General features: G+C 54.1%; 11 protein-coding genes across 11 annotated transcripts; 6 read left to right on the top strand and 5 right to left on the bottom strand.

Annotated features, from left to right (window-relative positions):
• Positions 1-1,033: 1,033 nt before the first annotated feature.
• M409DRAFT_67978 (uncharacterized protein) lies at positions 1,034-3,184 on the top strand (the record flags this gene model as incomplete). The annotated part of the gene is made up of 3 exons (XM_033817640.1): positions 1,034-1,267; positions 1,320-3,021; positions 3,159-3,184. 3 exons carry the CDS (start codon positions 1,034-1,036, stop codon positions 3,182-3,184), a joined length of 1,962 nt encoding a protein of 653 aa, XP_033665382.1.
• Positions 3,185-3,494: 310 nt separating this feature from the next.
• Positions 3,495-4,595, bottom strand: M409DRAFT_25370 (carbohydrate esterase family 16 protein; the record flags this gene model as incomplete). Its single annotated transcript, XM_033807656.1, has 2 exons — positions 3,495-4,428; positions 4,495-4,595. 2 exons carry the CDS (start codon positions 4,593-4,595, stop codon positions 3,495-3,497), a joined length of 1,035 nt encoding a protein of 344 aa, XP_033665381.1.
• Positions 4,596-5,054: 459 nt separating this feature from the next.
• On the bottom strand, positions 5,055-6,207 carry M409DRAFT_67976 (glycoside hydrolase family 130 protein; the record flags this gene model as incomplete). The annotated part of the gene is made up of 3 exons (XM_033817639.1): positions 5,055-5,429; positions 5,485-6,103; positions 6,149-6,207. 3 exons carry the CDS (start codon positions 6,205-6,207, stop codon positions 5,055-5,057), a joined length of 1,053 nt encoding a protein of 350 aa, XP_033665380.1.
• Positions 6,208-6,599: 392 nt separating this feature from the next.
• M409DRAFT_25368 (uncharacterized protein) lies at positions 6,600-8,990 on the bottom strand (the record flags this gene model as incomplete). Its single annotated transcript, XM_033807655.1, has 1 exon — positions 6,600-8,990. One exon carries the CDS (start codon positions 8,988-8,990, stop codon positions 6,600-6,602), a length of 2,391 nt encoding a protein of 796 aa, XP_033665379.1.
• A 2,080-nt stretch (positions 8,991-11,070) lies between these two features.
• M409DRAFT_56748 (uncharacterized protein) lies at positions 11,071-12,354 on the top strand (the record flags this gene model as incomplete). The annotated part of the gene is made up of 3 exons (XM_033813386.1): positions 11,071-11,204; positions 11,260-12,274; positions 12,331-12,354. 3 exons carry the CDS (start codon positions 11,071-11,073, stop codon positions 12,352-12,354), a joined length of 1,173 nt encoding a protein of 390 aa, XP_033665378.1.
• A 597-nt stretch (positions 12,355-12,951) lies between these two features.
• Positions 12,952-13,943, top strand: M409DRAFT_67974 (uncharacterized protein; the record flags this gene model as incomplete). Its single annotated transcript, XM_033817638.1, has 2 exons — positions 12,952-13,423; positions 13,486-13,943. The coding sequence occupies 2 exons, from the start codon at positions 12,952-12,954 to the stop codon at positions 13,941-13,943; spliced, it is 930 nt and encodes a 309-aa protein (XP_033665377.1).
• Positions 13,944-14,010: 67 nt separating this feature from the next.
• On the bottom strand, positions 14,011-17,790 carry M409DRAFT_25365 (uncharacterized protein; the record flags this gene model as incomplete). Its single annotated transcript, XM_033807654.1, has 11 exons — positions 14,011-14,339; positions 14,390-14,490; positions 14,550-15,046; positions 15,101-15,307; positions 15,364-15,647; positions 15,702-15,896; positions 15,956-15,974; positions 16,050-16,082; positions 17,041-17,174; positions 17,241-17,407; positions 17,462-17,790. 11 exons carry the CDS (start codon positions 17,788-17,790, stop codon positions 14,011-14,013), a joined length of 2,295 nt encoding a protein of 764 aa, XP_033665376.1.
• Positions 17,791-18,067: 277 nt separating this feature from the next.
• On the top strand, positions 18,068-18,454 carry M409DRAFT_25364 (uncharacterized protein; the record flags this gene model as incomplete). The annotated part of the gene is made up of 1 exon (XM_033807653.1): positions 18,068-18,454. One exon carries the CDS (start codon positions 18,068-18,070, stop codon positions 18,452-18,454), a length of 387 nt encoding a protein of 128 aa, XP_033665375.1.
• A 576-nt stretch (positions 18,455-19,030) lies between these two features.
• On the top strand, positions 19,031-20,551 carry M409DRAFT_67973 (uncharacterized protein; the record flags this gene model as incomplete). The annotated part of the gene is made up of 2 exons (XM_033817637.1): positions 19,031-20,237; positions 20,298-20,551. The coding sequence occupies 2 exons, from the start codon at positions 19,031-19,033 to the stop codon at positions 20,549-20,551; spliced, it is 1,461 nt and encodes a 486-aa protein (XP_033665374.1).
• Positions 20,552-21,451: 900 nt separating this feature from the next.
• M409DRAFT_67972 (uncharacterized protein) lies at positions 21,452-23,392 on the bottom strand (the record flags this gene model as incomplete). The annotated part of the gene is made up of 1 exon (XM_033817636.1): positions 21,452-23,392. One exon carries the CDS (start codon positions 23,390-23,392, stop codon positions 21,452-21,454), a length of 1,941 nt encoding a protein of 646 aa, XP_033665373.1.
• A 911-nt stretch (positions 23,393-24,303) lies between these two features.
• On the top strand, positions 24,304-25,626 carry M409DRAFT_25361 (uncharacterized protein; the record flags this gene model as incomplete). The annotated part of the gene is made up of 1 exon (XM_033807652.1): positions 24,304-25,626. One exon carries the CDS (start codon positions 24,304-24,306, stop codon positions 25,624-25,626), a length of 1,323 nt encoding a protein of 440 aa, XP_033665372.1.
• Between the last annotated feature and the right edge of the window lie 815 nt (positions 25,627-26,441).

Genomic DNA, 26,441 nt, shown 5'->3' with positions numbered 1-26,441 from the left:
ACGATCCGTGGCAGCGACCAGGTTCAGGGAGACCCATGGTGGAGATGCGGTCCGGGGAATAAACGTCACAGTGCTGGAGATGAAGCTACTTCAACTTGAGGCTGAAAGTTGAGGCGGCCATGCAAACCACGCATATGGCAGACGGCGGTGACAGACGATGATGTAGGTGCACACGACCAAGCTAGACCGGCAATATTAGGGATGGCAGGCCGCCCACAACGGACGAGGTAATACGGCAGAGGTGAAGTCACTCGTACACAGGATCGGCCTCCACACTGCTATCTCGGCGTGTCTTTGTCGGGCAAGGCGGGATCTGAGCAAAGTCTAATCGAATCGGTTTGTGAATTCATTGCTGTTATCTGCGCGTTGATTGGCCGAGAGCAGGCACTGATAAGAGCCTGGTCGTCTGCTCTCCTTCACCTAAAGTCTGCGCCTCGCTCTGCATTTCTCTTAGGTACTGGATTGCGGTTTTTACGTACAGCGTCCAGGGAACCGCACGCTTGTGCCAAACCTCCGTAATCCAGCACCGCAGCCTCGAGACACTCGTGCCCTTGGCGCATGGCGGTATATCATCACCAAACGCACACGACGCCCTCGCGTGCCGCGTCGAGTATACCCCCTTCCCTATCTCCATCATTCACATATCATCTATCGATGTTCCTATCCATGCCGATCTCGCGTTGACCACTCCACGTTGTCTCAATGACCCCCAAGACGCTCGACTATCTGTTCTTCATCACCGCCCTCAGCGGCTCGTCTGACCACGCTTAGTGTTGGCATTTGTCGTCCCTCGCATTATCCTGCTTATTCGCTGATAAGCCCATCTATCCTGCCTTTGTCTTTCCGCTGCCAGATACCTGGGGCGCTCCCCGTTTGCTCGTGCGACCTCTGTCTCCGGCCACTGCAGACTCTCGCGTGCAACATCTGCCCCATCCGGAAGTCCAGCTGAACGCCAAGCGCGGCCTATCTGCCATAAACCTCCTGCCTCGCTATCAACACCGACGTCAATCTTGCCGGGTTCTGGAACCTCACAATGGCCACGGCCATGGCTGTCCCCCCTTTGGCCCCACGGCCCTCGCCACGTCCTATCGCCGCCTGGACTCCCCCGAAACACCACATGGAGGGTAAAGAGAACCGTCCTGCTTTAAAGCAACTCCAGCAGACTGCCCAGCCTAACCGCCCGCGAAGAGAACGACCCTGTGACGGTTGCCGGAGACGAAAAAGCAAGTGCGTTCTGCAGGAATCTAAGAAATGTGTTCTCTGCGAGGTACGTCTTCCCTCTATCGATGCCAAGGCTTCTTTCCTCTAATCTTTCGTAGTTCCACAAGCAAGACTGCACGTTTGTGGAGAATGCCCAACCACGTAAACGAAAGGCAGACGATGGCATGAAGAGCGATAGCCCTGCAAAGAAGAGCCCTGCTGTCACCCAACGCCCACTTCCTCCTGCTCCCACTCCGCCCAGGCCCAAGACGGAGTCTGCACCACTCGTCGGCGTGGTCCAGCCCTCGATGAGGAAACCCTTCGCCGTGGACGAGACGCTGAGCCTGCAACGGCATCGGCATTGCAAGTATCTCGGCCAGACGACTGCTTTGGATGCATCCCTCATCGGTCTCGGCAACTTCAACGACAAGAATGAGACCGAGTCACGGGTCGGCACCCTTCGGCAAGTCACTGGTTCGGAATACTTCAGCACACATGCCGATGCCGATGTCCAAATACCGGACGACGAAGCACGAGCTTTAGCGGAGATTGAGCAGGTCGTTGGTCCTCATGGGTCTGCTCTTATCGATATCTACTTTCGCAACGTCCACCCGAGCTATCCCATCATCCAGAAACGTGCCTTTCTCGATCGACATCAACATGGCGATAGGCGATTCAACCCACCATTGCTTGCTGCCATGTACTTGCTTGCACTGGCATGGTGGGATCAGGACCCTGCAGTCTCGTCCCATTCTAAACCCGACGTCGAGAAGCTGGAGTACATCGCGATCACAAGCCTGACCATCTCGATGCAACGACCCAAGATCTCTGCAGTACAAGCTGGCTTGTTACTACTGCAGCGTCCCAAATCTAGCACATGGACCTTGACCGTCCAACTCGTCGCTCTGGGACAAGATATAGGTCTTCATCTGGACTGCTCAGACTGGTCAATCCCTCGATGGGAGACGCTACTACGAAAACGCCTCGCATGGGCACTCTACATGCAGGACAAGTGGAGTGCCGTGATGCACGGCCGACCATCACACATCAACGGCGCAGACTGGAACGTCTCAGCACCAACCGAAGAAGACTTCGACGAGTCCATCGACCCCCTCCCCACCCCCTCCGAAGACGTCGACCCCCAAGTCTCCAAAGGCCGCATCGTTTTCATGCAAATGATCTCCCTCACAAACATCATGGCCGAAGTCTGCGACACCTTTTACAGCGAAAAGGCCAAGGCAGAATACACCTCGGCGGGCCGCTATGCCACCCAACTCGTCCTCAACCGCGCCAAACCCGTCCAGCTCAAACTGAAAGAGTGGTTCGCCAAACTGCCCACCGACTGCAAAATGGACAGCTTCACCCCCGGCCAGCTCTCCTCCCAGGGCTACCTCCACCTCGCGTACTTCGCGACCGAAATCAGCATCCACCGCCGCATAGTCCAGTCGCTCGACCCGGCGACCTCTGACCCGTACATGCTGTACATCTGCCGCTCCGCCGCGAAGACCCGCCTCATCAGCGCCTTGGACTTCGTCAACCGCCTCAAACCCGAACATCTCGACGCATTCTGGTACTTCGCCTCGGCGTCCAACTTCGCCCTCGTGGGCACCTTCGGCGCCTTACTCATGGCAACAAGCCCCGGGAAAGAGGAAGCGTACTTCTACGCGTGTCGCCTGAACGAGTTCAAATGGACGTTGACGGTGAGCGGGAAGAAGGCGGTATGGATCCACGGCGCGCTGGAGATGTTGGATGCGACGAGCGAGATGTTGAGGCGGTTGCCGGAGAAGCCTTCGGCGACGCCGACGAGTGAGTTGCATTTGAGTGCGCCGGTGCAGGGGTTTCAGTTTGGGGAAGGCATGGACATGGGCGTGGGAATGGGGATGGATGGGGAGGGGTGGGGCGATGATGCTGGCACGGATGTTATGAGTTTGTGATGGCGTTGATGAGTGATGTCCAAGGGGAGTTTTTGGGCTCGGGATCATGATGGGATGGGATGAGTATAGATGATAAATACGACGGACTCCTTTTCAGAGCATATGAGATATGGCATGTACTTACACGGATGTGTAACTCGTTGAGACGCAACGGGATGCGGCTCTTTTCCTCTCGTCCATTACAGTCTTCGATCTCGCCTAGCTGTGGCCGCAACGACAGGTACTGTCACGCCTGGGCTCTGGCGGCCGTCAAAGCCTCCCTCCATACACATAGTGATCCAGCAGCTCGAGGAGAAACCTACACCCCGTTCGATGACCAAAAGACAACACGCCTCGCCACAATCCCTCCATCACTCCCCCTCAACTAACAGGCTGCTGAACCGGCCACCCCACCGCCGTCAAATTCGCCACCATATCCCTCGACAACCGATCATGCACCTGCCACACCGGATGATAATTATTACTCCAAAAGCACCCCGTCACATTGCGACACCCAATGCAACTATAGCACGTACTATCCCTGAACCCATAATACCGCGGATGATCCAGAATCGTGCTGAACGCACTATGCGCGTCGTAAACCACCGCGCGACTTCCCGGGTGCTGCGCCGTGAAATTCCGCACGTAGGCCGGGAAGAGGTTCTGGTTCCAGAGGGCGACGCCTTGGGCGTAGTTGTCGATGATTTTCTGGCCTTTTTCGAAGACCATGGGCGCGCGTTGGAGCGGGGGGAGGTTTATGAAGAAGAAGTTGCGCGCGCCGGTTATGTAGAGGTTGTCCATGAGGTTGAAGTAGGCGTCCAGGCGGGGTGGGAGGCATTCCGAGAAGGGGACGTCGGGGGTCGTGGTGAAGAGGAGGGAGCACCAGTTGATGTCGTTGATGCCGACCCAGGAGGCGAAGATGGAGGTGTTGCTTGTCCAGGTCATGCCGAGAGTCTCTCCGCCGCTGCCGCTGGAAGATTGGTTCGAGATGGGGATTTGGCTGGAGGTATTCCCGTAGTCCCCCGCGTAGAGAGAGGAGTATTTCGGCTCGTAGATGTTCAGCGCTTGGTCTGTATAACCATCTGGAATGCTCGCGCCGGAAATCGCAAAGTCGTACGTCAGTGTTGTGGTCGTGTTCCATCTTGCTGTGAGGAACTCGACCCAGTTGGGCCCGTTGGAGGAAGTTTGGTTGGCGATGAGTGGGTTTCCTAGTAAATCATCCGGTGAGGTGCCGAGGGGTGGGAAGCCTAGGGGTTGCGAGATGCTGGGTGCTGGGCTGGTTTCGTTGAAGCCGGAGGAGGAGTACGAGTCGCCGCTGAGTCGGGTGGGTTAGTTGTTGCATTGGTGTTTTTGAGGGGATGGGTGGTTCGGGTTGACTTACAACACGAAGAAATGGAGGATTGGGTTGCTTTGTGGTTGTTGGCGTTTAACGGGAGTTGCACCCACGACAGTAGCCGCAGCTACCAACACTAAGAACCTCATGTTCCTCGTTCAACCAAGAAACAGCAGAAGCCTAGAAGATGGAGTCCCCGCCGAGAGATATCGAAAGAAAGACTTGGCCTACCTCGAAGCTTTTGCTTCGTTTCCTACCCACGATGTTGCATCCGCTCAAGCGAACAGCTTCGATCCTTCGTTGCTGCAAGTGACACCGCTTTCCTGCTGACCTGACCTGACGTTGTTTCGCTCGAAGTGCTGGGAGGGAGGCTGGGAAAGGCACAGCAGGAAAGCTCGAGATCCCCGCATGTGAGTGAATCCCTCGATGACGCTGGACGCAGGAACAAAGTTAATACGGGCCGAAGAGGTCGGCTCCACCTGTACGCAGCTTGATGTGAATGCAAGATGATCGAGCAAAGTAGTGATATCTGGTGGTGATGTTTCTGTGAAGTGCTCTCTTTCAGGTACGCAGGTCTGTCGGTCAAGTCCAAAGCAGTCGACGTTCGCTTAGTCCTGCACAGGCGCAGTAGCAGTCCCCAAATACGCATCACCCTCGCCATAATACATGAACCACTTCCCCTTGAACTGCACCGTAGCTTCACTGAAGAGCACATTGCTAACCTGGCCTGCCGTAAAGACTGGTTGCAAAATCGGCAGCTCCATACGTGCAACTGGTGGGCCCCGAGGCGCGTTCTCCAGGTCGACGAGCATCTGTCCAGTGCTGTACTGTCCGAACTTGTAGCCACCGAATCCTTGTCCTACGCCGTTGTAGAATTTGATCCAGTGCTTGCCAGAGCGGGTCTTGATGAGGGCACCGGCGGATTCCATCAGTCCAAACTCCCAGTCGTGGATACGTTGGGCGAATGGTATGTCATTCTTGGTCTAGAGAGCAGACGTCGTCAGCTAGGACGTGAGAGACAAGCATACTGTTACTCACATAGTTCCAATTTATCAGATCCGTCGAGTTGGCAGTGTAAAGGTAGCTGTCTCCCCACTGCATCTGATACAGACCGTTGACCTTCTCCGGCGCAATCGCACCGCTCTTGCTCCAGCCTTCTCTTGGACGGTTGTAGTTGTCTTCCGGCCTGTACACGACATCGGTATTGTACGGCAAGATAGGCCCATGCTTCTGCCAGCTGACAAGATTCTCAGACGTCGCCATGCAAAGCACAGCCTGATTGCCGTTGAAGCCGGTGTAGGTCATGTAGAAAGTACCATTCACACGCACAAGTCGAGGATCTTCAGTTCCGTTGCGTTCGTAGGGTTCGGTGGGGAAGAAGACTGGTTGATTGTAGCGTGTGAAGTTGTAGCCATCGTAGGACCAGGCGAGTCCAATGCTCGAAATCAAGCTCTCATTCTGAGCGCGGTACAGCAGGAACACCTTGTCGTCGACTACTGCCGCAGCTGGGTTGAACAGGTAACTGGACTCCCAGCTGTTGTTTGAGGGACCCATGATCGGGTTGTTCTTGTATTGCGTCCATCCTAAGATGGGGAACTCAGGAGCTCTGTAATTGCGGTCGCCGTCCGTTGAATTGCGTGAGATGTTTGGATAGGTGCTGGAGCCATAGTAGTGAAGGTAGCTAGTGTTGAATTGGGCAAACGTAGAAGGAATGATGGCGCAGACGGAGAGGATGGAGGACAGACTGCATAGAGAACGCATCGTGGAATAATGGACAAGTGAGAAACACTGGTACCGTGACCACAGAAAGTCTCTGGGAGTGCTGGACTCTTATTGTATCTCTGCTCGATTTCCCTCTTGAATCGCTTCGCCCGTGCACGTGGTCGGCCGTACGGTCGATGACATCGCAAGCAGTCTTTGAACTCGGTGTCGAAATCTTTCTCGTTTGAGTAGAACCCCGCATGGTAGTTACCTCGACAGAATCCTGATGATGCTGAGCTCAGACTGTACCTTGCATAAGAGCAAAAGCTTGTCGGCTCCACAATCCAGCTCGACTAGGACGATGGTCTGATCAGTGATGCTAGGTCTGCGAAGACCGCTATCCCAGTAGGTCTTCGTGCAGTACTTTCAATTGTGCAAGTGATATCACAACCTCAACCATTTTTGATGAGGAATGAGTAAAACAGGCCACATGGAACCGCCACAAACGCCACGCTAATAACAAATTCGTTGAACGTTCTTCGCGCTCTGCTCGTTGTCCGCTTTCGCTTCTTCCATTTGGCTTGGCTGTCTTGGTCTTCGCCAACGTGAGACTCTTCATCTGAATCGTCAGGATCCTGCCACCGTAGCTCAGGGTAAAAGCCAGCTTTCTCAATGAGCGGGCGACTCTTGTCCTGCAGATTCGGCAAAACCTGGCTGCTGGTGTTGAAATTGTAGTTCATGCCAGCTGAACCAACAGCTGGGCTCACACTCCTCGTACGAGAGCTGTAACTTCGCTGGACGCTGAGATTGTTGTTGTTGATACTGGTTGTCGAGGTAGAGGTGGATGATGCACGCTGGCGGCCTTGCGTTTCGTTCTGCTGGCTTTTGTTTGGGCTAACATAGCCATTCGCTCTGCCGCTTTCCTTCGAGCTTGATCTTGACTGATATCGAGGCAAGGAGAGCTTTCTTCCAAACTCACTTTCAACCTCCTCATCGTCCACGGAAGGTTTGTTTCGAATACCGATGACTACAGCTCGAATGAGCAGAATCAACAAAGTCCAGCCGAGGAGTATCGCGTAATTGATGAAGATGCTCAGTTGATCAGGCAACAAACAGAGATGGCTCTGGATTGTGGGAAGTGGCGTTCCCACTGTGTTACCCATCTCATCGACGGGATTCCACAAGCTCACGAGTTGAAAGCCAGGCCGTCGAACGCCCATGGCCCAACTAAAGCTTTTGACAGTGATTTCTCTAGCTGTCTGCATGATCACTTGCTCCTTGTTAGTTTCTTCGTTCCAGCGTCCAACATTGAATCGATGTGTGATGTCGCAATAGTCATGGTCATCCCCTGAAAACGCATGAATGATGTCGCCAGCCTCGGACACCTTCTTCGTGATCCTTCCGGTCAGTGTCGGCGTGAGAACGTTCTGATATTGGTAGCCGCGGTGTATAGGAATCGACCTGCCTTTCTCTCGACTCTTGCCACAGTCAACATCGGGATTGCGGAATAGTGGAATATGTGAGAGGAGTATGACTGGCAGCTTAGGTTTCCTCTTCGCCTTTGCCCCCAGCGTCGGTTGATGTGTCATGTCTTTAGGATTAGAGACTTCGTGCCAGTAACCTTCAGCTTCGTGCTCTCCGGGGTAATACGCATTCAGCGTATCTGCAACGACCTTGGGCGCGATGCTCGAAAGATCATCTAGGAATTCGTCCGCTGGCTTCCAGAGATGCTGGAAATTTATCCTTCTCTCCTCCGACATCTCTCCATCGCCAAGCACATACTCGTCAAAGGCCGAAAGTGATGGGGCATCAATACCGACAAAAGTGTGATTCCCTATCACGTACACAGAGTTCGTGTCGCCGAAGTGACTCTGGAAACGATCGCGGACGGGCATTTGCACTCCAGCTCCAAATCCAAGGTCGTGGTTTCCAGGTAGGCTTGTCTTGACTTGTCGATGCCTGCCTCCAACGGCGTACTGTTGCCAGTTGACGTAGTTCGCCCCATTTTCCACACTGACAGCATCGGTAGCCTCGTTCTCCGCAGGTACCAGATTGCGATCCGAATTAGGGTACAGCTGCTCTGGTGCGAAGAAGATTCGCCCAAAACGTTCAAACTCCGAGTTCCACTGCTTGTCTCCATAGCTTGACCATCGTCCATCTTCCCCGTGGACAAATTCGCGCAAGTCGGTCTTGCCGTCTCGGGGCCATATGTTGTGCTCTTCTTTGGTGATGATGCGTGAGTGTGGGTGCGACTTGGCGTAATAGTAGCTGTCCAAGCTACGTTTATTAATGCTCTTACCTTGGGAAGACTCTGCCGCTCCTTTCTCTGGCCCATCGAGCCCTCTTGCCACCTTCTGACCTTCTTCTTCCCCTTCTTTGATTACACCAAGTTTTATCAATATATCTCTTTGGCTCCGCGTCAACTTCCTTGCGCGGCTTGTAGCCCATTCCCTTCCTCCATCGAACAGGTCTCCTAAAAACACCACCGAGTCGGGGTCCAGCTTTTCATTAATTAGGCGAAAGTTGCGGGTCATGTACAGGTCGGTGTATGTCTCGGTCAGGCTGGACAGGGGCCAAGGACGTCCAGGATAAGTGTGAGGATCGACGAGCTGAGGGTCTGCAACGAAGACCAGATGGTGAGGTCTTGCATGATGCGGCCATTCTTCCCATTTGTCCCAATTGCAGGCTTGAATATGAGATTGGAAAGTCGAACGCTCACTGCTGTACAATGCGTAGAACCAGACGCAAGTCAGGAGCGTCGTCAGAATGGAAAGATAGCGTAGGAAGGCGTAACGTCGCGTGATCCGGCGAGTGGCCTGGGTGGCATAGTGCCGGAATCGCATCCTCAGGAACGAGCGTGGGGGGCTGTTGAGGCAGTGAAAGGCATTGTGAAGGGTGCCTTGACACTACAGACCGGGAGTGTAGCGTGAGAGGGAGAAAGACGAGAAATTGGGTGAAAGGAGACGGATACATTCACTCAACTTTCTCTCTACCACGCGTCACGGCTTCCAGAACTCTTGGCGCGCAACGGCCGCTAGGACCCCGCATTCCGGCGATCCGTTCCGCGCCTCCTTAAACTCAACCTCGTCCTCCGAACGAACATCGACTTGCAGAGTGAACAAGTCTGGCTTGCCCTTCTACATTCTTGCGATTCAAATGGACTGATCTATATCCCTACCTTACAGAACGCCTGGAAATCTCTATTGCATACACTCATGCACTTGCCAGGCTATTTTGCAGGGACCCGATCCATTGCTGCTACTGAAGATCTTCTCAAAACAATGCTATCGGGCGTCATGCTTGAGAATGGATGGCTAGCAACCCACCGCACCATTTGGCGGACTTGAGAAGACACATATACTGGCGTCTGGAGGAGCTGACTTTCTGCGGTTTCAATCGACAGACGATTAAGCCAACTCTAACGCCCCCCTTGTAAGCCTCTAGGGCTTCGAGCAGCCATCGAACCGAGCGAGACTGTGTTCTGCATCAGTGCTTTACAAAGTAGTTATCCCGGTTCAATGCTGATATGGCGATGGGAGAGGCCAATCGTGGTCCAACCTATTGCTCGGCCGCCCGCTTGGAGAACGTCGAGCAAGTAGCATATGTTCGCTTTGTGCCTGTTCCTGCATCGGTCTCTGCTTCCACCGATGATGGCACTGCCGAATATTCCATGGCTTTCAGCACACCCTCCTCCGCTTCGTTTGCCGGCCTTCGCCAGGTGGTGACTCAGGCTGGCTTCTGCCACACGCGATGATCGACCGAACCCGCGAGAAACTATGAAATGCAGCACCAGGACGCGTCGACCTCGGACAAATGAATCAGTCTACAGGAAATTACGAGACATACTGGCCACGTTTGATGCAGAGTCAGTGACAATTTTGATCGAAAATCTGGCAAAATCTCGTGGTCGATTCATGCAGGAACCAACATTTCCAACACGATCTTGCCGGATATCACAGACCCGACCCACGTCAGTGATGATGAGCGACTTGGCATTGCCGAGTTTCAATCCCTCAAGACCCTTCTCAACGTGTGCAGGCATTCTATACCAAGGGTGATTTGACAAGGAGGAAGGCACTCCGTGCAGGGTGAGTACTACAATCCCGAAACCCGGACTTCCTTCCGCTGCACTTGACTTTGGAAGACCAAGAACATCAGAGTGGAGCATCTTTCGTGGCGGCTCCTCTGAATGTGTCCTGTGATCTCACCAAGAAACCCAGCTGATGTTCCACTTCTTGGGTCTTACCTCGTTACGGGATACAACGACAACGAAGAAGTCAATCAGACGCTGAAATGCCCCCGCCACGTCGATCGCTTTATTAGAAGCTGAAGCTCAACGTGATCCACCAGAGTATCCTCTACATCTATGATGCGTGACATCTCTAGCCTGGACAATTTCAACAACATCATGAGGTTTGAAATCCTCGCACATAGGGCCTCCAATCTCTCGCCACGCCCTGTATCAACAAGACTAGGCTATGCACCCAAGTCTGACACTGTCTGGCTTTTGCTTGAACAGCGTTGTGTTGCCGTCGCGGACCGCACTCGAAACGAGTCTCTGCGAACACCTTGCGGAAGAACCATGTCCGTTCTCTCAAAGTTCCTCAGCGTCCCAAATTCTAGGAACCCGAGACGTCATCCCTGTGGAGCACGTTGCACGATCCCTACCGACACACCTGTCTCGTGAAAGGCTGGAGCTTAAAGTTTGGAACTGAATTAAATCTGAAGCAGATGCTGGACCTTGGACGGATACACCGGGCTTCAATAGACGAAGAGGGAACTCCGTGCAAGAGTTGCCGATCTGACCGGCGTATATATGTCGACGATGGATCACTAGCTGGCTCACATTCATTCTCTAACTCTACGCTCGCTGTCTTTCTCAGTCCTTAACGCTTGAGAGTTTCGTCTTGTTTACAACCCAGCATGCACTTCACAACAGCTGCCGCAGCGGCTATTGGCCTTCTTGGCGTCAATGTGGCCGCTCAAGGTCTTGGTCAGACCGCGATCTGCCCATTCGATGGAAACCGCGGTCCGAATATCTTATTGGCCGTCGTTCAGTCAGTCACGACTCTCACTCAACGTTTCCAGACACGTTTGCTAACGTCCTTCAAGACTCCCCGATGGTGGCACCGAGATAGATGCTTGGCTCTACGGCTACAACTGGTGCAGCCACAGCAACTTCGTGTCTAGCTCAGGCGACATCTGTTCCGATACCGGAAGCAACGACAATACGGTCGAATTCATGCACGCCCCATTCACTAACAAGTTCGGTGCCTTCGATCCCATCTGCTACGCAAACATCGATATTCAATTCTTCGGATGCGAACCCGGACAGAATGGCGGCTTCAACTACGACAACGTTGTGGCGTGGATTACATCCAAGCCCCCGGACCAGATCACCAACAGTGCCGTCGATGCTGCACCCAACTTTGGACCTCAAAGGGGACAGTTCGGCCAGCCTCCGCAGGGTGCGATCCCACTGTCCCAGGCGGGACCTGGACAGTTCAATGGCCAACAAGGTGGACAGCAGCCGCAACAAGCGCCACAAGGTCAGGTCGGCAAGAGACAGCAGTCTCAGTCTCAGGGCGGCGTTGGTCAATCCCAGAACCAGCAGCTCGGCGGTCTCCAATCCAACAACGTGCCAGGCTCATTCAATCAACCTCAAGGCATCAATCCCCAGCAGCAGGGTCAGTTCAACCCACAGCAGCAAGGCTCGTTCGCTCCTCAACAGGGTCAATTCAACCCACAGCAGCAGGGCCAATTCAACCCACAGCAACAGGGCCAATTTAACCCACAGCAGCAGGGTCAATTCAATCCTCAACAACAAGGTCAATTCAACCCACAGCAACAGGGCCAATTCCCTTCTCAACAGGGTCAATTCAATCCTCAGCAGCAACAGCAACATCAGCAGCAAGGCCAGTTCAGTCCCCAGCAGCAAGGCCAATTCGGCGGCCAACCGGGACCATACGGTGGCCAGCCAGGCGGCGGTCAACAGCCAGGCCAATCGGGCTTGCAGCCGCAGGTCTCGTATCTCTACCAATGCGTTGATGACAGAGAGCACCGCGGCTGTGTCTACAACAGCCAGATTGATCCTCCTTCTGAGACCAAGTATACTGCTTTCTTGAGCGTAAGTCTTTCCTTTTCACTTCACTCTTCTGATTTGTGGCTAACAAGCTTCTCCAGTGTGGTGTTATGGCCGAGCCGTAAACGAGCCGTAAGCGAGACAAGACAGAAAGGCCATACTGGCATGTGAGATTGGAACCAAGGACGCAACAATAACTGGTGGGAACTTATAGGTGTACGGATGGGCATGTAATACTACGGAACAAGAGAAATATCACCGTGTGAACCAAATTTCATTCGTTCAATCCTTCTCGAGTCCTCGCCTTTGTTCTGAGACTTCCTCGTCGCCTCTGATAGGTTGGTCTCCGATAGGTTCGTGGAGATGCCAAGAAAATACTCCTTCCTAATCGGGACAGCTACACTGCCCTAACCTCATTTCGTGTTTTTTCAGCATAAGGCCCGTTCCGTACGATACCCGGAGGCTCTGAAGGAGGAAAAGTCGCAACGTCATATACCATCTCATACAGCAGCAGGCCTCATGCTTCGAAGCAACGTCGTAACCCATTGATGGTAGTGCCAAGCCCTAGTGCAAAGGAAGAGCAGCATGCCGGACTTTGCTGAGCGCATTCAATGTCCGACTCAAAGTCATGGACACAGATATAAAGAGTCTCTCCTCGTAGCTCACACTTACGCTGAGCAACGCTCTGACTACCCCTCTCACTAAGATTATAATCGCCCGCCATGTCCAAGCCCCTCCTCGTCATCTTCGGCATCACAGGCCAACAAGGCTCCTCCCTAGCCACCCACATCCTCACCGACCCGCTCCTCTCCAAAACCTACTCCCTCCGAGGCATCACCCGCGACCCAAGCAAACCCGACGCCCAAGCCCTCCAATCCCGCGGCGTGGAGCTGGTGAAATGCGACCTCGACGACCGCGCCTCCATCCGCGCCGCCCTGCAAACCGCCCACACCGTCTTCGCCATGACGGCCACGATGTACAAGCCCGGTGGCATGGAGCAGGAGCTCGCGCAGGGGAAAGCCATCGCGGACGAAGCGGTGGCTGCTGGGGTGCAGTTTTTCGTTTATAGCGCTGTGCCTTCGCCGAGGAAGATTTCGAGGGGGAAGTATCTTGTGGATTCTTTTGATATTAAGGATGATGTGAAGGATTATATCGAGGGGTTGCCGTTGAGGAGTGCGTTCTTTTGGCCGGGGTGTAAGTTTTGTTTTTCTGGAGTTGATTTAGGAGATGGGTGGAGAGCTGATGATTTTGTGAAGCATTCATGCAAAACTTCCACGGAGAGTTGGCGCCACGGCCTGGTCCGGATGGCTCTCTCGCAATCACGAATTTCGTCTCGCCTACAACCAAGTACCCCCTCATCGACATCGCCGGCGATACAGGCAAATTCGTTGGCGCGATGCTAGCGGAGCCCGATAAGTACGTTGGCAAGACGGTCTGCGCAGCAACTCGCACGTACACCATGACGGAGATGTGCGAGATCATGAGTCGATCGTGTGGCAAGAACATTGCGTACAATCAGGTGCCCAAAGATGTGTTCGCTGGCTTTGTCCCGGAGGCAATTCGGGAGACGCTTTTGAATATGCTGGCGTATTTCGAGGAGTTTGGATATTATGGCCCCGAGACGGAGCAGCTGGTCGGTGTTGCGGCAAATGGTGCCAGAAGAAAGCCGGTTGAGTTTGAGGAGTATCTGAAGAGAGATCCCCTGAAGGTCTGATGACGGGGACATTGTCTAGAGCCGTGGATAGCTTCTGCTTTCATTACAATGGTATCACTGCTTCCCGTCACCAGGGAAGTTCGCCCGGTTCTCCAGGTTCTGGCAATTGTAGCAATGTGCTCCACATTTCCAAGTCGTCTGGTGTCGGCGTATCAAGAGGTGGAAGCGTCTCTGGGGAAAGGACGCCACCGTCATTCGTTTCTTGGGACCGTATTCCACCATGTCCCATCGCCATGCTTGTAGGGCGGGCTGTGTCAGTCACGTTATCTCTGGGACCGTCTCCGCGCGACCGTTCGACAACTGCCCCTGCAATACGTCGAAGGTCCTGCAGGAACGGCAGAGACCACTCTCCCTCCGTTTGAAGTTCGAGATTGTGAGAGCAACCGATCGCGATGTCTGTGTATGTCATTCAGCTTGACATTCAGACTTTACCTCGACACGCTTACCGAGCAGCAAAAGCTCTGACCGACATGTACCCATTTCGGAGGCGTGCAAGATGTGAGTGAATGTACAAATGGAGGCGTAAATCAAGCCGAATCCTGCAACACTACTTATATTAGTGCTGATGAGCTTCTCGTTGAGGAAGTTGATCCAAGATGGACTTACAGAGAGGCACAACTAGCATCCACATGGACACTTCTTGACGCGAGGATGATGCTGCGGCACGCTTGGACGACTGCACCACGAGAAGTCGCGTGGGAGACCTGTCCAGAGTGACTGTCGTCTTTGTGCTGTTCGATCCGGCCACCTGTCCATGGCCGTGATAAGAAGACATTGACGTTCAATACGATACAGTGATAGTAAAAGTAGAGGATAAGGGCCTGGCGGGAATCCAGGCCAGCTGGTAGCTTGAGTGTGTCCAGGGGCTGGGATAGGTCAAAGTCGTATGTTTCAGATGTAGCGGTCTTGAAGCGGTCGAGCTCAGCAGATAGTTTAGAGATAGTCGAGGTGAGGTCAGCGATGCTCTGCTTCAACGCAGATGCATTCGAGAGGCGTTTCGCGACTAAGGATGAGACTTGACTGAGATGGACGAGCAGTCGACAGAAGAGATGCACATCATTCTGGTCTGCTAGACAGCAGCTGATCTCGTCGTCACCGATCATCTGTAGCCTTGTTAACCCACGGAACATGTTCCAAGGGGTGTGATCTCGACTGACCGATGGCCTGCCGGAGCGAGATACCGTCTGCTTTTCAAGACAATATATAGCCCAGAACAAACGGTTGCGATGCTCGACTTCTCTGCGAGGCATGTTCCATGAGAGTGCACTCTGCCGGTGCATTCCCATGGAGCATGCCAGTCGCATCGCATTCGACGTCAACATGTACTGTAGGGATGAGCTTGAAAGGCCTTCTGAGAAGTAGGCCTGGTGGGATTGAGTCAACACGGACTGTTCTTCGTAGAGAAAAGGGCGGAACTGACCATAAGCGTCAAAGCCTGAACACCTATCATCGACGAGCTATAGAGCAAGAGGTTTGGAAGGCAAGCCATGGCATTTTCAAACAGCGCCCACGAAGCGCGCTTTGCCTCACGGAAGCCAGCTGTTTTCGAAAGATGAATGCGACAGCCGGCAGCCAAGAGAGCATTACGCAGTGCATACCACGCGCTATCGTCTCGAGCATGATCGAAATGTGCTTTTAAGCGGGCATTGAACCAGGCCTGATCGACGATGCGGAAGGCGGCTTCAGGAGCGTTGGAGAAGTACTCTACATCATTGACATCAGCCTGACTCTTAGATGCTGTGTTTTAGATAAGGATACCCGAGCTGTACTTCCACGCAACATCTGGCTCAGGCTCTATTGCGCGAGCGGTTGGGAGGGTGCCCTCGACTTTGAGTCTGCGCGCCATGCTCTTCGTGAGGTTGACCGCAACGGGCTCGAAGTCCTCCGAAGTCGACTTTGAATTGACCCACTCGATACCGGGTCGAGAGCATATCGAAAGGAAGCTATTAGGCCCTACACGCTATTGGTAAAGTTGACATGACTTGAGGACGGGCCTTGAAGGTATACCATACCGAAATACTCATGACTGGGCTGTATGGTTTCGGTCGAGCATCAGCGCAATGATCAGTGCATTACGGAGGCTCAGGTGCGATGTCATCAACATACCGCCTGGGCAACGTAGACACCGTCGTTTTCCTTCTGTTCAATGTCTCCCTCGTCGTGACGAGCTGCAACCGAATCACTCAAGTGGTCTTCAGACACCGTTTGAGGGGTAATAAGTCCGAGAGATTCTTGTACGAACACAAGCGGACGGATATGAGATGCTTGTGAATGAGCTTTAGGAGATCTCGTTGACGGGATTGCAGGCGTTGGTAGGCATGCTGGTGCTGGTGAACGATCTACATTCTTAACCAAGGCCTCGATGTGATCAAGCCGCCGGCGAAGTTCATCGGGAGCGTCCTGCAATCGCGATTGATGGGGCCGAGCAATAACACAAGTCTTTCCATGATCGAGACAGTTTGAACATGGCGAACTGCCATTGCCTGGATGTGTGTTAGCTATCGTCGGCTCAACGGGGGAGGGGTTTCGAACAGCGGATCTTCTTGGCACGGCAGTAGGTGCACGCCACCGGTCGTCTTCGACTGCGTACTGACCCTGGTCGGGGAGAGACGTTTCCAGATTCGTTCGCCATGGGTAGCAATTGGAGTTGTCTTCTTGACGAGGGAAGTCGGCCGCGAAAGAATGGCAGAAGGCTGCGGTGACTTCCCGAACGAAAGAAGTCGGGAATTCGGCCCGGGCGAATGCCGTGAACCGCAGTGACAGTGTTCTTCCTTTGCTCTGACAAATCCAAGTACGGAGACCGGAGTGCCTTGTTGTGAGTCCGTTCGCGTCATGGTGCGAAGTTGACATTTCGTTTCAAGCAGAGTGAGCTAAGTGGTGATTATGACTATTGCTCGGACTTAACACGCTCGTCTTCAGCCTGCTGCTCCGCCCAGCGCCTCGCATGACATTCCACCCTTGCCTTGAAAGACTGCAATATGCTGCCAGCAGCCTCTGGTGTGGGCACGCTACCTTCCGTTGTTCGAGATGGTGGATGATGTTCAATCAACTTTGTGCCATTTGCTTCGAGGACCAGCCCGGAGTGTCCTTTATCTACCCAATCGTCTTGATAGGCGTTCTCCAGATCGGCTAGGTAGTTGTAACCGCGCATGATTGTATCCATTGGTGTGAGCTGTTCTGGGGACATTGCATCAAGCACCCCTTGCGGAAGAATCGTCGTGGCGACGATGGCTGGACATAATACTGTCAGCCGAATGTTGGCCAGCTTTGCCCCTTCGCTGCGACCAATAGACCGACCAAGCCCAGTAATTGCATGTTTCGTTGCTGTGTACTGTGGCAAAACTGGAATCGGCCATATCGCAGCACCTGAGCCGGTGAGAACGATTTTGCCGCCCTTGTACAATTTTCCAGCTTCAGCATTCGTCTTTGACAAGTAATGCGCGGCTATGCTGATCCCATAATATCTAGGGCAGGGTCAGCTCTGCCACAATGTGGTTCATCGTGCGATTAGCACTTACGCTCCGATAACATTGACCTCGAATGTAGCCAAGTTGGGACGCCTTGGTGGTTCGTCGAGAAGTGTGAAGATGTCGTCTCGATCATCGATTCCAGCGTTCAACGCGCAAAAATCAAGTCGACCCTGCCATTCGTATGCTTTCTGGAATAGGTGTACTTGTTGATCCCACGAGGATACATCTGTCTGGACGAAAAGAGTGCCTGGAACGGTTTCGCTTGGAGATGTGACATCTGCCATCACCACATTCCATTTCAACTTGATCAGATGCTGAACCAGGGCGCGTCCTATGCCTGAAGATGCGCCAGTGACGACGGCGACTGGTGCTGTCATATCGAGTGCCAGGGAGAACGACAATCGTGCGCAACGAAGCTTCTAGAGTCGATGCGAGAGATGTAGTAGTCGTTTCGGAATGAGGCTCCTTGTTGAAGAAACACAGCCGGCGCCTTTCCATTTTAGTTCGGCCCGGCGAGGAAAGTCAGCAGAATCATATATATTAGACCAGAGTTCGATATGTAATTTCCATTCGAGCACTGCAGTATCAACAACACACTGTACAGCACCACCAAACCTCAAGCCCGTTCTATCGCGCCCCGCAATCGAATCGACAATGTCTTTCACAACCCCAGAATCGCTCAAGGCTCGCGGCCTCGAGATCCTCAGGATTCTCTGCGTCGACAAGGCCTTCGACAAGATGCCAGGCGTACTGGACCCCAACGTCGAAGCATACCACGATGACGAGGCTGCCCTCGTCGGTCGGGACAATTTCATCTCTCACTTTCAGCATCTCCTGACTGCGGTACCCACCTTCTCATACCAGATCTATGACTCGGTCGCGGAATTGGACAAGGGAGGCAAGGGTGGAAGGGTGTGGATCTTTTCCAGGCTTTTGGGGCTCCCCAAAGGCATCCAGAAGGACACGGTCGACATGTTTGATATTGATGGGGAGGGTCGGCTGGTGCGAATGAAGGACGTCCAAAGGCTTGTCGCGCAGTAGGCCGTACTCCGCAGACGTCCGCTCGTGTTTGGCTCGGGTAGAGTCCACGGAGGCTGGAGTTGAGACTAGAGTACCGGCTCGGTGGCATAGCGAATCGTCTCGATTGGCGCAACAACAACTCGCCAGTCGGATGCATAGAGAGTTGAGGAGAACACTGGCCTGTATGGAGAGTCATGCAATCTATGTTGCTTATCAAATCGCGCGAATGAACTGTTTCTCTCTCTCTTTCTTGCCATCTCCGCCTGTAAGGCAATTGTGATATTTGTCCGATGATATTTTGGCTCCAGTAGCTAGCGTGACATCTGGAAAGTACGATCAGTGGGCAAATGGGTCTCTTGATGAAAGACTGGAAGAGGCATACTAGCCTTCACGATTGCGAAGAAGGCCGAGGAGTGTCGTCCAAGATCCCTGTTGACGCTAAACCCAGATAGGACACATATCAACAAACAGAAGGAACGCCTGGGAAGTGAATCTTATCTGTGCATAGCACTCGAGTCGCAAGTGGATCGGACCGCGACAACATAGTCGATCTTACCAGTACTTGATTCCAGCTTCATCGCTATTCACCGAGCATCCATGGCACCACGCGCCAAAGCCGCGCCGCAACGAGCAGGCGCCGACGACAGCGAAGACGACCTCGCGACTACCGCCATTCACTCCGAGACGACGCGCAAAACCGCCATGCCGAAAGCAAAGACTGCCGCAACGAAAGCCGCACCGAAGCGCAAAGCACCGGCGAAACAACCGCGACAAGCTCTGAAAGATCGCACGAATATCCAGGACGAGACCGAGGACGCGTTAGACGAGGAAGAAATGGCGCCCAAGACCAAGCGCGCAAAGACTACAAAGACAGCGACGCGAAAGAATGCGGCCGCAGAAGATGAAGAGCCAAAGAAGGCGCCGGCGAAGAGAGGGAGACAGACGAAGCGGGCCCCGTCGCCAGAACCGCTCATGACGATACCAGAGACTCAGCAGGATCCGGAGCAGTTTGACGATGTGGAGCAGTCGATTGAGGCAGACCCCGAGAACATGGATATTGAGAAGGAGCCCACGCCGAGGCAAGTGCAGAAGTTCTTCCAGCGTGCGCCATCGGTACCACTCCAGCCTCTTCAGCCGCGACCGAGTGCACGACCCGGTGTGCGATCTGGATCGGCCCAGCCAGCGTACTCTCGCGCCCGCAGTGGGAGTGCCAGTGGCAATGAGCGACGAGGCGGCGACCCAGAGCTAAGGAGGCAGCTGAACGACCTGACGAAGAAGTACGAGAACCTGCAGCTGAAGTACGAGAGCCTGGAGGATGTCGGCAAGACGCAGGCAGAGTCCAACTTTGACAAGCTGAAGCGGGCGAGTGATCAGAAGGCGAGAGATGCTCATGACTTGATTACATCGCTCAAAAAAGAGCTGGCGGAACTCAAGAAATCAACCTCAACCAACTCCTCAGAAACAACCGGCCTCCAAAAGCAAATCACAACCCTCACAACCACCAACGACAAACTAACCACCGAGCGAGACGACCTCAAATCCAAACTCCAAGTCTCCCAAAACGAAACCAAATCCCTCGAAGCGAAACTCGTCCAAGCGCGCCAACAACTCTCCACTTCCACTCAAGAAGCCAAAGCCCAAGCCGACAGGAAAACCAACCTCCCAGCCACCGGAGGCGACGCCCAAAAGGAAGCCAAAATGAAAGAAAACCTCTACGCAGACCTCACAGGCCTCATCATCCGCGGCGTCAAGCAACGAGAAAGCGAAGACGAATACGACTGTATCCAAACAGGTCGCAACGGCAGTAAGTCCCCCATAACCCATACCACCCCCTCCTCCCATCACCCACTAACCCCCTTCACAGCCCTACACTTCCACCTCTCCATCGCCAACGACACCACGACCCTGCACCCCAAAACCCCCTCGAACCTCAGCTACGAAGACGCCGAATTCGCCTACGAGCCCCTCTTGGACGAGTCCCGGGACCGCGAGCTCCTGGATCTGCTCCCCGATTACTTGACCGAGGAGATATGTTTCCCGAGGAATCACGCGCAGAGGTTTTATGGTAAAGTGGTGGATAGTATGACGAAGAGGATTGTTGTGGAGGAGGATGAGTGAGTGATTGATTGATTGATGGATTAAAGTAATGAGGAAGGAAAGTGGAGTGGAGGGCGATGATGTTTTTGATTCCCAGGCGCTTTCTTTGTTTGGATTCACTGCACAGGGCGTATGGGGTGTTCAGGATCGGGTACTGTAGTCAGCCAGTCTCTGTGTTCTTGCTTGCAGTTTGGGTAGCGAGAGATGCTATGAGCTCAAATGAAACGATTCGTTGTTTTTGCTCTCGTTGAGAAAATCTTCAAAAGTACCCACCAAAAAGTGTGTATCGCTATGCATTCGTTCCATCCCATCCCGTCCCATCCCATGCCTCGCCTCGCCTTGCTCGCTATCAATCAAAAAATCAAAAAGCATCACTCGCCCAATGGCCCTTACACTGAAGAGCGAATCGCCACCGCCCTTCTAGCAGTAAAGCAGCCGAACAAGCAAGCAAAACAAAGTCGTAAAAATCGTAAGCAAGTGTAGAGGAGAAAGACCGTCAATGAGTCAGTCCGCCTCTTGTGCTATGTCTTCTCCTCCTCGCCGTCGCGAAGAATGGATGGATGGATGGACAGCAACCCGCACCATAGTAGGAAAAAGACGAAAAGTCTCGTGGATCAATCAATATCAACACCCCATGCCCAGTCGCTTCGAAACACAAACAGTCGTTCCCGTTCCCATCGTCCATCTTGCGCCATGTTTCCCGTCCCCGTTCCCAGTCCCACCCGTTCTGTGTTGGCGTTATATGAAGCAAGGAAATAAGCGGTCGGGTATCATAAAATGCAGTCCACACACTCCCTTCTTTCGCCTGCCTGCCTTCCCATTGTTTCCATTCGTCATGTGTTTGTTCGCTCCATTTGTGTATCAGACACTGTCGTCAATGTCGTTCAGGACCATGTCTCTCAGTTCTTCCAGAAGCTCGAGCTATGAGCCCAAGGTTTCCACTTCGTGGTTATTCTCAGCGCCGGCGATCGTTGCCGAGTCCCCCGAAGTGCTGGCTGCTGAGCTGCTGGCCTCGCCTCTCGTCTCCTCTGATTCGGCGGTCTTCTTCTCGTCCACGCCTTGCTCTCGACAGAGAGGACACGAGTTTCGACCCGTCGTCAGCCACTGATCGATGCACTCTTTGTGGAAGAGATGGTCGCACTTAACAAGCTTGCGCGCTACTTCCTTCGCCTCGAAGTCGCACAAGCATACCAGACAGCGCTGGCCGACGTCAATCGTGACCTGTTCGTCGCCTTCCATGGCCGTGGCGACCAAAGCTGCAGTCTTGGCGGCGTCCGCTGGCATGTCCGCGGTCTCGATATTGTACAGTCCACCCGCACCCTGGACATCTTCCTCGGTGGCGACTGGAGCTTTGGCTGGGCCTAGGAGTGCCGAGAGAAGCATCATGTCTTCGTATGTAGGGTTCTCGGTGAACAAGCTGGGCGTCGTGAGTATTGGATGATTCTCTGGATAGGAACCACCCAGCACGTAGATGATCCAGCTGCGGGAGTCATTGCTTGTGTTGCGGTTCTCGTTGCTGGTTGACTCGGTATCGCCGTTGGTTGATGAGCGCGATAGTGATGGCAGGTTGTCTGGCTCAACGACGCCATTTCTTCTTGGGTGTCCGGACGCGAAACGAGGGTAGTGAATGTTGGGTGCTGTGTCTGATCGTCGATGAATGCGATATGGCTCCGAGTCTCCCAACAAGCCTGTCCCAGAGTGTGTGGAGTGGAGAGAGGCCGTCTCTTCCGTATGTGAGCTGAGTGGGCTTGCGCCAGATGCTCTGTGGAGCATGCTGTTTCGCCTCGACTCGCTGCTGAAGTCTCGCATGCTGTTAGCCACTATAGATGTAGGTCTTGAGTGGCTCGGGGTGCTATTTCTGCTTGAGATTCGGCTCAGTTCGGGACTCGGGCTCGCAGGCGTCGCAGGCGGTGGTCTCGGCTCGTAGTTTGAACTTGAGCTCGCCACACTCCAGGGGCGCTCTCTCCGCCTATCGGGTGATCGATGGTCTCTCTGGTCGTCCATCCGATCGCTCAGCCGGCTCCTGCCCATGCCGAATCCACCCATGCTGGCTCTCCGCCTGTGTCTGAATGAGGTTCCGTTCTGTGGAGGTCGTAGAATCGAGTCGATGCTTTCATGCCCATGTGTACCGAGCGCGTGCGCAGGGAGTGGGGTTGGAAAGTTGCCTAGGGCGTCGATGAATGGAGGCAGATCCTCGCTGGGCGAACCAGCTCCAGCGTTGGAGCTGGGGCTGATGGAGCGAATCCCTACTATGATGATAGGCACCATCCTGCCCTCAGCACCGCCAGAGCCGTCCGAGGCATCAGAGACTGCAGATCCACGTGGGTCTTCATTGTTTGGTCCAGAGGCGCCGAAACGGAACATCCTGAAGAAGTTCAGAGGCGGTCCTTGTGACTCGGTGCCTTCTGCACCGTTCTCGGCGCCGCCCTGTCTAAGGGCTGACGCTATCCGGCCGTTCTGCAATGCTCTTAAGAACCCGTCAAAGCTGCCGTCCTCTCCACTGCCGCCCAAATCGCCCAGCCCGGTGCTTCCAGTCAAACTCCTAGCCTCACTCAAGGCGTTGTGATCATCTCCCATCAGAGTCGCTGCAGTAGCTGCAGCCGCCACACTGAGTAGCCGACTCAGCATAGCTGCTTGATCTTCGTTCCTACGAGGTCGTATTGAAGAGACTGACGGCGGCGGCGAGCGTCTTCGGCGGAGAGAGGAGGTAAGGTGGCGTACGGGTCTGAGGGAGTTGAATCGGTTGGAGCGTCGACTCTGGTTTTCGTTGCGGGGCGGTGAGGGCTCAGGATCAGACGACTGAGGTCCAAAGGGCTCGTGGTCGAAGGTGGAGGAGAGATCAATAGAAGGTAGGCGGGGCATGAACTCGTCGCCGTGGCTGCTGTTCTGTCCACTCCTCGCATACGACGACCGGCGCTGCAAGAGGTCGTGTGATAGTCGCGGGGCACGAGTGCTATCTCGTCTCCATATGTCCCGGAACCGTGACCGTGTGCGCTGTAAAGGGCCTGGCTGGTCTATCGGCTCGAGGTGTGCTCGTACAATGTCTTCCTCGCTGTTGCTGGGACGCCATATCTGAGAGAAGCGGTTGGTGTTTTCTGAGCGAGCGTGTGTCCGGCGCTGGTCGGCGTTGAGCAGGTTGCTGTCGAGATCGTCCTGACTCGTATTGCTGCTGCTGCCGCCCAGAGCGCGGGTGGTGAGGGCTCTCCGCAGCGACGATGTCGTCTCGGCCCTCCGCGGGCGCTCAGCACTTCTGCGCTCCGGCCGCGAGGAGTCTTGGCCCATATTGGCCTATGGGTATGCGTGTGCCTGTCGAGGCAGGAGAAGCGGATGAGGCTATGCGTACATCACTCGGGTTCGGAGCGTCGGCGGCGGCGTAGCCTGAGGATCAAGGGGGCTGGCTGGCGAACAGAGGTTGCCGCCAGGGATGAGATATGAGCGGAAGGGCGGACTAGGAGCGAGGGGCGGTGGGTGCGATAGTGATGTCGTCGGGGATGGTGTCGTGTGTGGGCGTGGTCGTCGCAACAGGCGTGATGCGGACGACGAGCCGCCCCCAGCGAGTGACCATCCAGCCAGTGACTTGCGCTAGCGCGTGCAGCAGCAGTTCAGCCCGGCCGCCGCCCTTTCGGATGGCAACCTTTTAGCCACACCTCTCCACCCTCATGAAACACGCCCGGCCCCAATAATTCACCCCTACACGTGGCCAGCAAACTTCACGTCTCATCTTGTCGCAGTAATTTGATATTCTGCGCTACGCTATATCAAACCATGTGACCATGGCGTCCTTCGCCCCCGTCTACAACCCGCCCACCTCTCACCAGTCTTTTCTCACACGCGAGCAAAAGCGTGAGCGCAAGCGCAAACGAGATGCGGGCGGCGACGGCGACAACGATGGAGACGTATCCTCAGACGAGCAATCTCCGCTGCCGAAAGACGAAGACGAGGACCAACCCCGAGTGCCGCACCCGGTCAATAAGACGGATCCTTACTACGTCGCCGGACATCCAAGGGAACAGCCTCTGCCTCGTGGAAATTTCCCGCATGCCGCAATCAAGGAAGCCAGGCAGACTGATGAAGTGCCCATTGAGGAGGAGATCGCACGGTTGAACCCGCCTCTTTTCGTGTCGAAATATACACCCCAAGACAAGCATGGCTCGCTCAAACGGCGGCATCTTGATAATTTGACTGCCGTCTTGCATCAGTGCATGCTTCGTGGCGATTGGAAACGTGCGTCTCGTACCTGGGGTCTGATCCTACGTACTGAAGTCCAAGGTCGCGGTATAGATGTCCGCCAGAATGGACGCTCGTTAGTCGGTGCAGAACTACTCATGCGACGCAATCAAACTCTGGAACAGCGGCAAGTACGACCTCCAAGCTCAAGCAGTGCTGATAGCAACCTACAGCGCAGTAATCACGATGATGATGCCATGCTGCCAGTCATATCCGACGAGGGCTTCAAGACGGCCCGAGACTACTACGAGCGGCTGATCTTGCAATATCCGTACCTGCAACGGGCACCTCACTCTGCAATCAATGCCCTGGCCATCTATCCTGCATTATTCAATGTGTGGATGTACGAAGTACAAAGTCGAGCAGACCGAGCACGTCGAAAGATTGGTGTGGTGCCTGGTTCTGGCGAGTCTGATCTTGATCGCAGTCCGGGGCGCGATGACGAGAATGATGCAGTCGAGCGGAAGAAAGGCTTCAACCAGATCAGAAACCAAGAACTCCAGCAGGCTGTCCCAATCGCCCAGCGAATGGACGAACTCGTCCTGAATCCGCCGTATGACAACAGCTTGGAACTCTTGGACCAGCGAGGTAACCTTGCACTCTGGCTGAGCGAGATGCACCGTGACATGTCTAAGATTTACCTGGAAAGCCTGAGCGGTACCTCTTCTGACGACGACGGTCCGCCAATGAACAGATACGAGTTTCGAGCGTCCAAGCGATGGCACGAACAGGAAGCTAAGAAGGAAAGAGATAAGGCGACAAAGATCTTCCAGCAACTGGCCGACGCAAAGGTGGATGTTCCAGAGGATATCGTCGCTTTCTTACAAGAGGATTTCGAAGAAGTACCTGACAAGGAAGACAGCGGTTGACGGGTGATTTCGAGATCCGCAGACCAACCTTCCAACCTGTGAGCGCTTGTCGCAGAATTTCAGGCTCACCAACAACGCCCATTCGCCAGGCCACATGGTACCAACGTGGAGCGATATTGGCCCCGGGTGTTACTGCCATCAAGCAATTCATCGGCTGCAGGCCGGACGCGAACTTAGCAGGACGTTCACTCCCTAACTCTGTCCTTCAAAAAGTATCCACAACGACTTCGACATTGAATTTTGGAGGTTCCATACTGGCAACGTACATTCGATACGACTTTGACAGGGCACCATGGATCTCATAGCATCATTGCTTCACCAAGAACCGAGAGGTTCGTCAGGACTATCTTTGTTGCGCAAGCCAAGAATAGATCGAGTGAAGCTTCAGCCTCACGTCGCCTCCCGCAAGCTTCGCCCGGCTTCAACCACGGAGCCACGAGCCTGTCAGACCGCATCCTGCCCTACAACCAAAAGGCGCACATGGATCGTTGCATAAGCTGTAGTGGCAACTTCGCCATCATAGTGTCAAAGCAATAGCGAGACTCGGATACCGCTAGCTATAGCGACTGCTTACAACAGATTCAGACCCCAAAGGCCCCATCTTCCTTCTCGTACTGCGTCATGTCGTAACAACACTGCCCACAGGTGAATGTAACCATCACGAAAATACCCACTTAGCAGTGAACGAGTGCGAACGTCGCAGCGAACAGAGGTATATAACTCTGTATGACCAACCGCCTTCAATGTGGACATCCATTCCAAAACAATCAGCTACACGCAAAGCATCAACCAACATCTTTATCACCACAACAACC

The sequence above is a fragment of the Zasmidium cellare genome (assembly GCF_010093935.1).
Source record: "Zasmidium cellare ATCC 36951 unplaced genomic scaffold M409scaffold_26, whole genome shotgun sequence".
Lineage (NCBI taxonomy): Eukaryota > Fungi > Ascomycota > Dothideomycetes > Mycosphaerellales > Mycosphaerellaceae > Zasmidium > Zasmidium cellare.
This window is presented reverse-complemented; position numbering and strand designations above follow the sequence as displayed.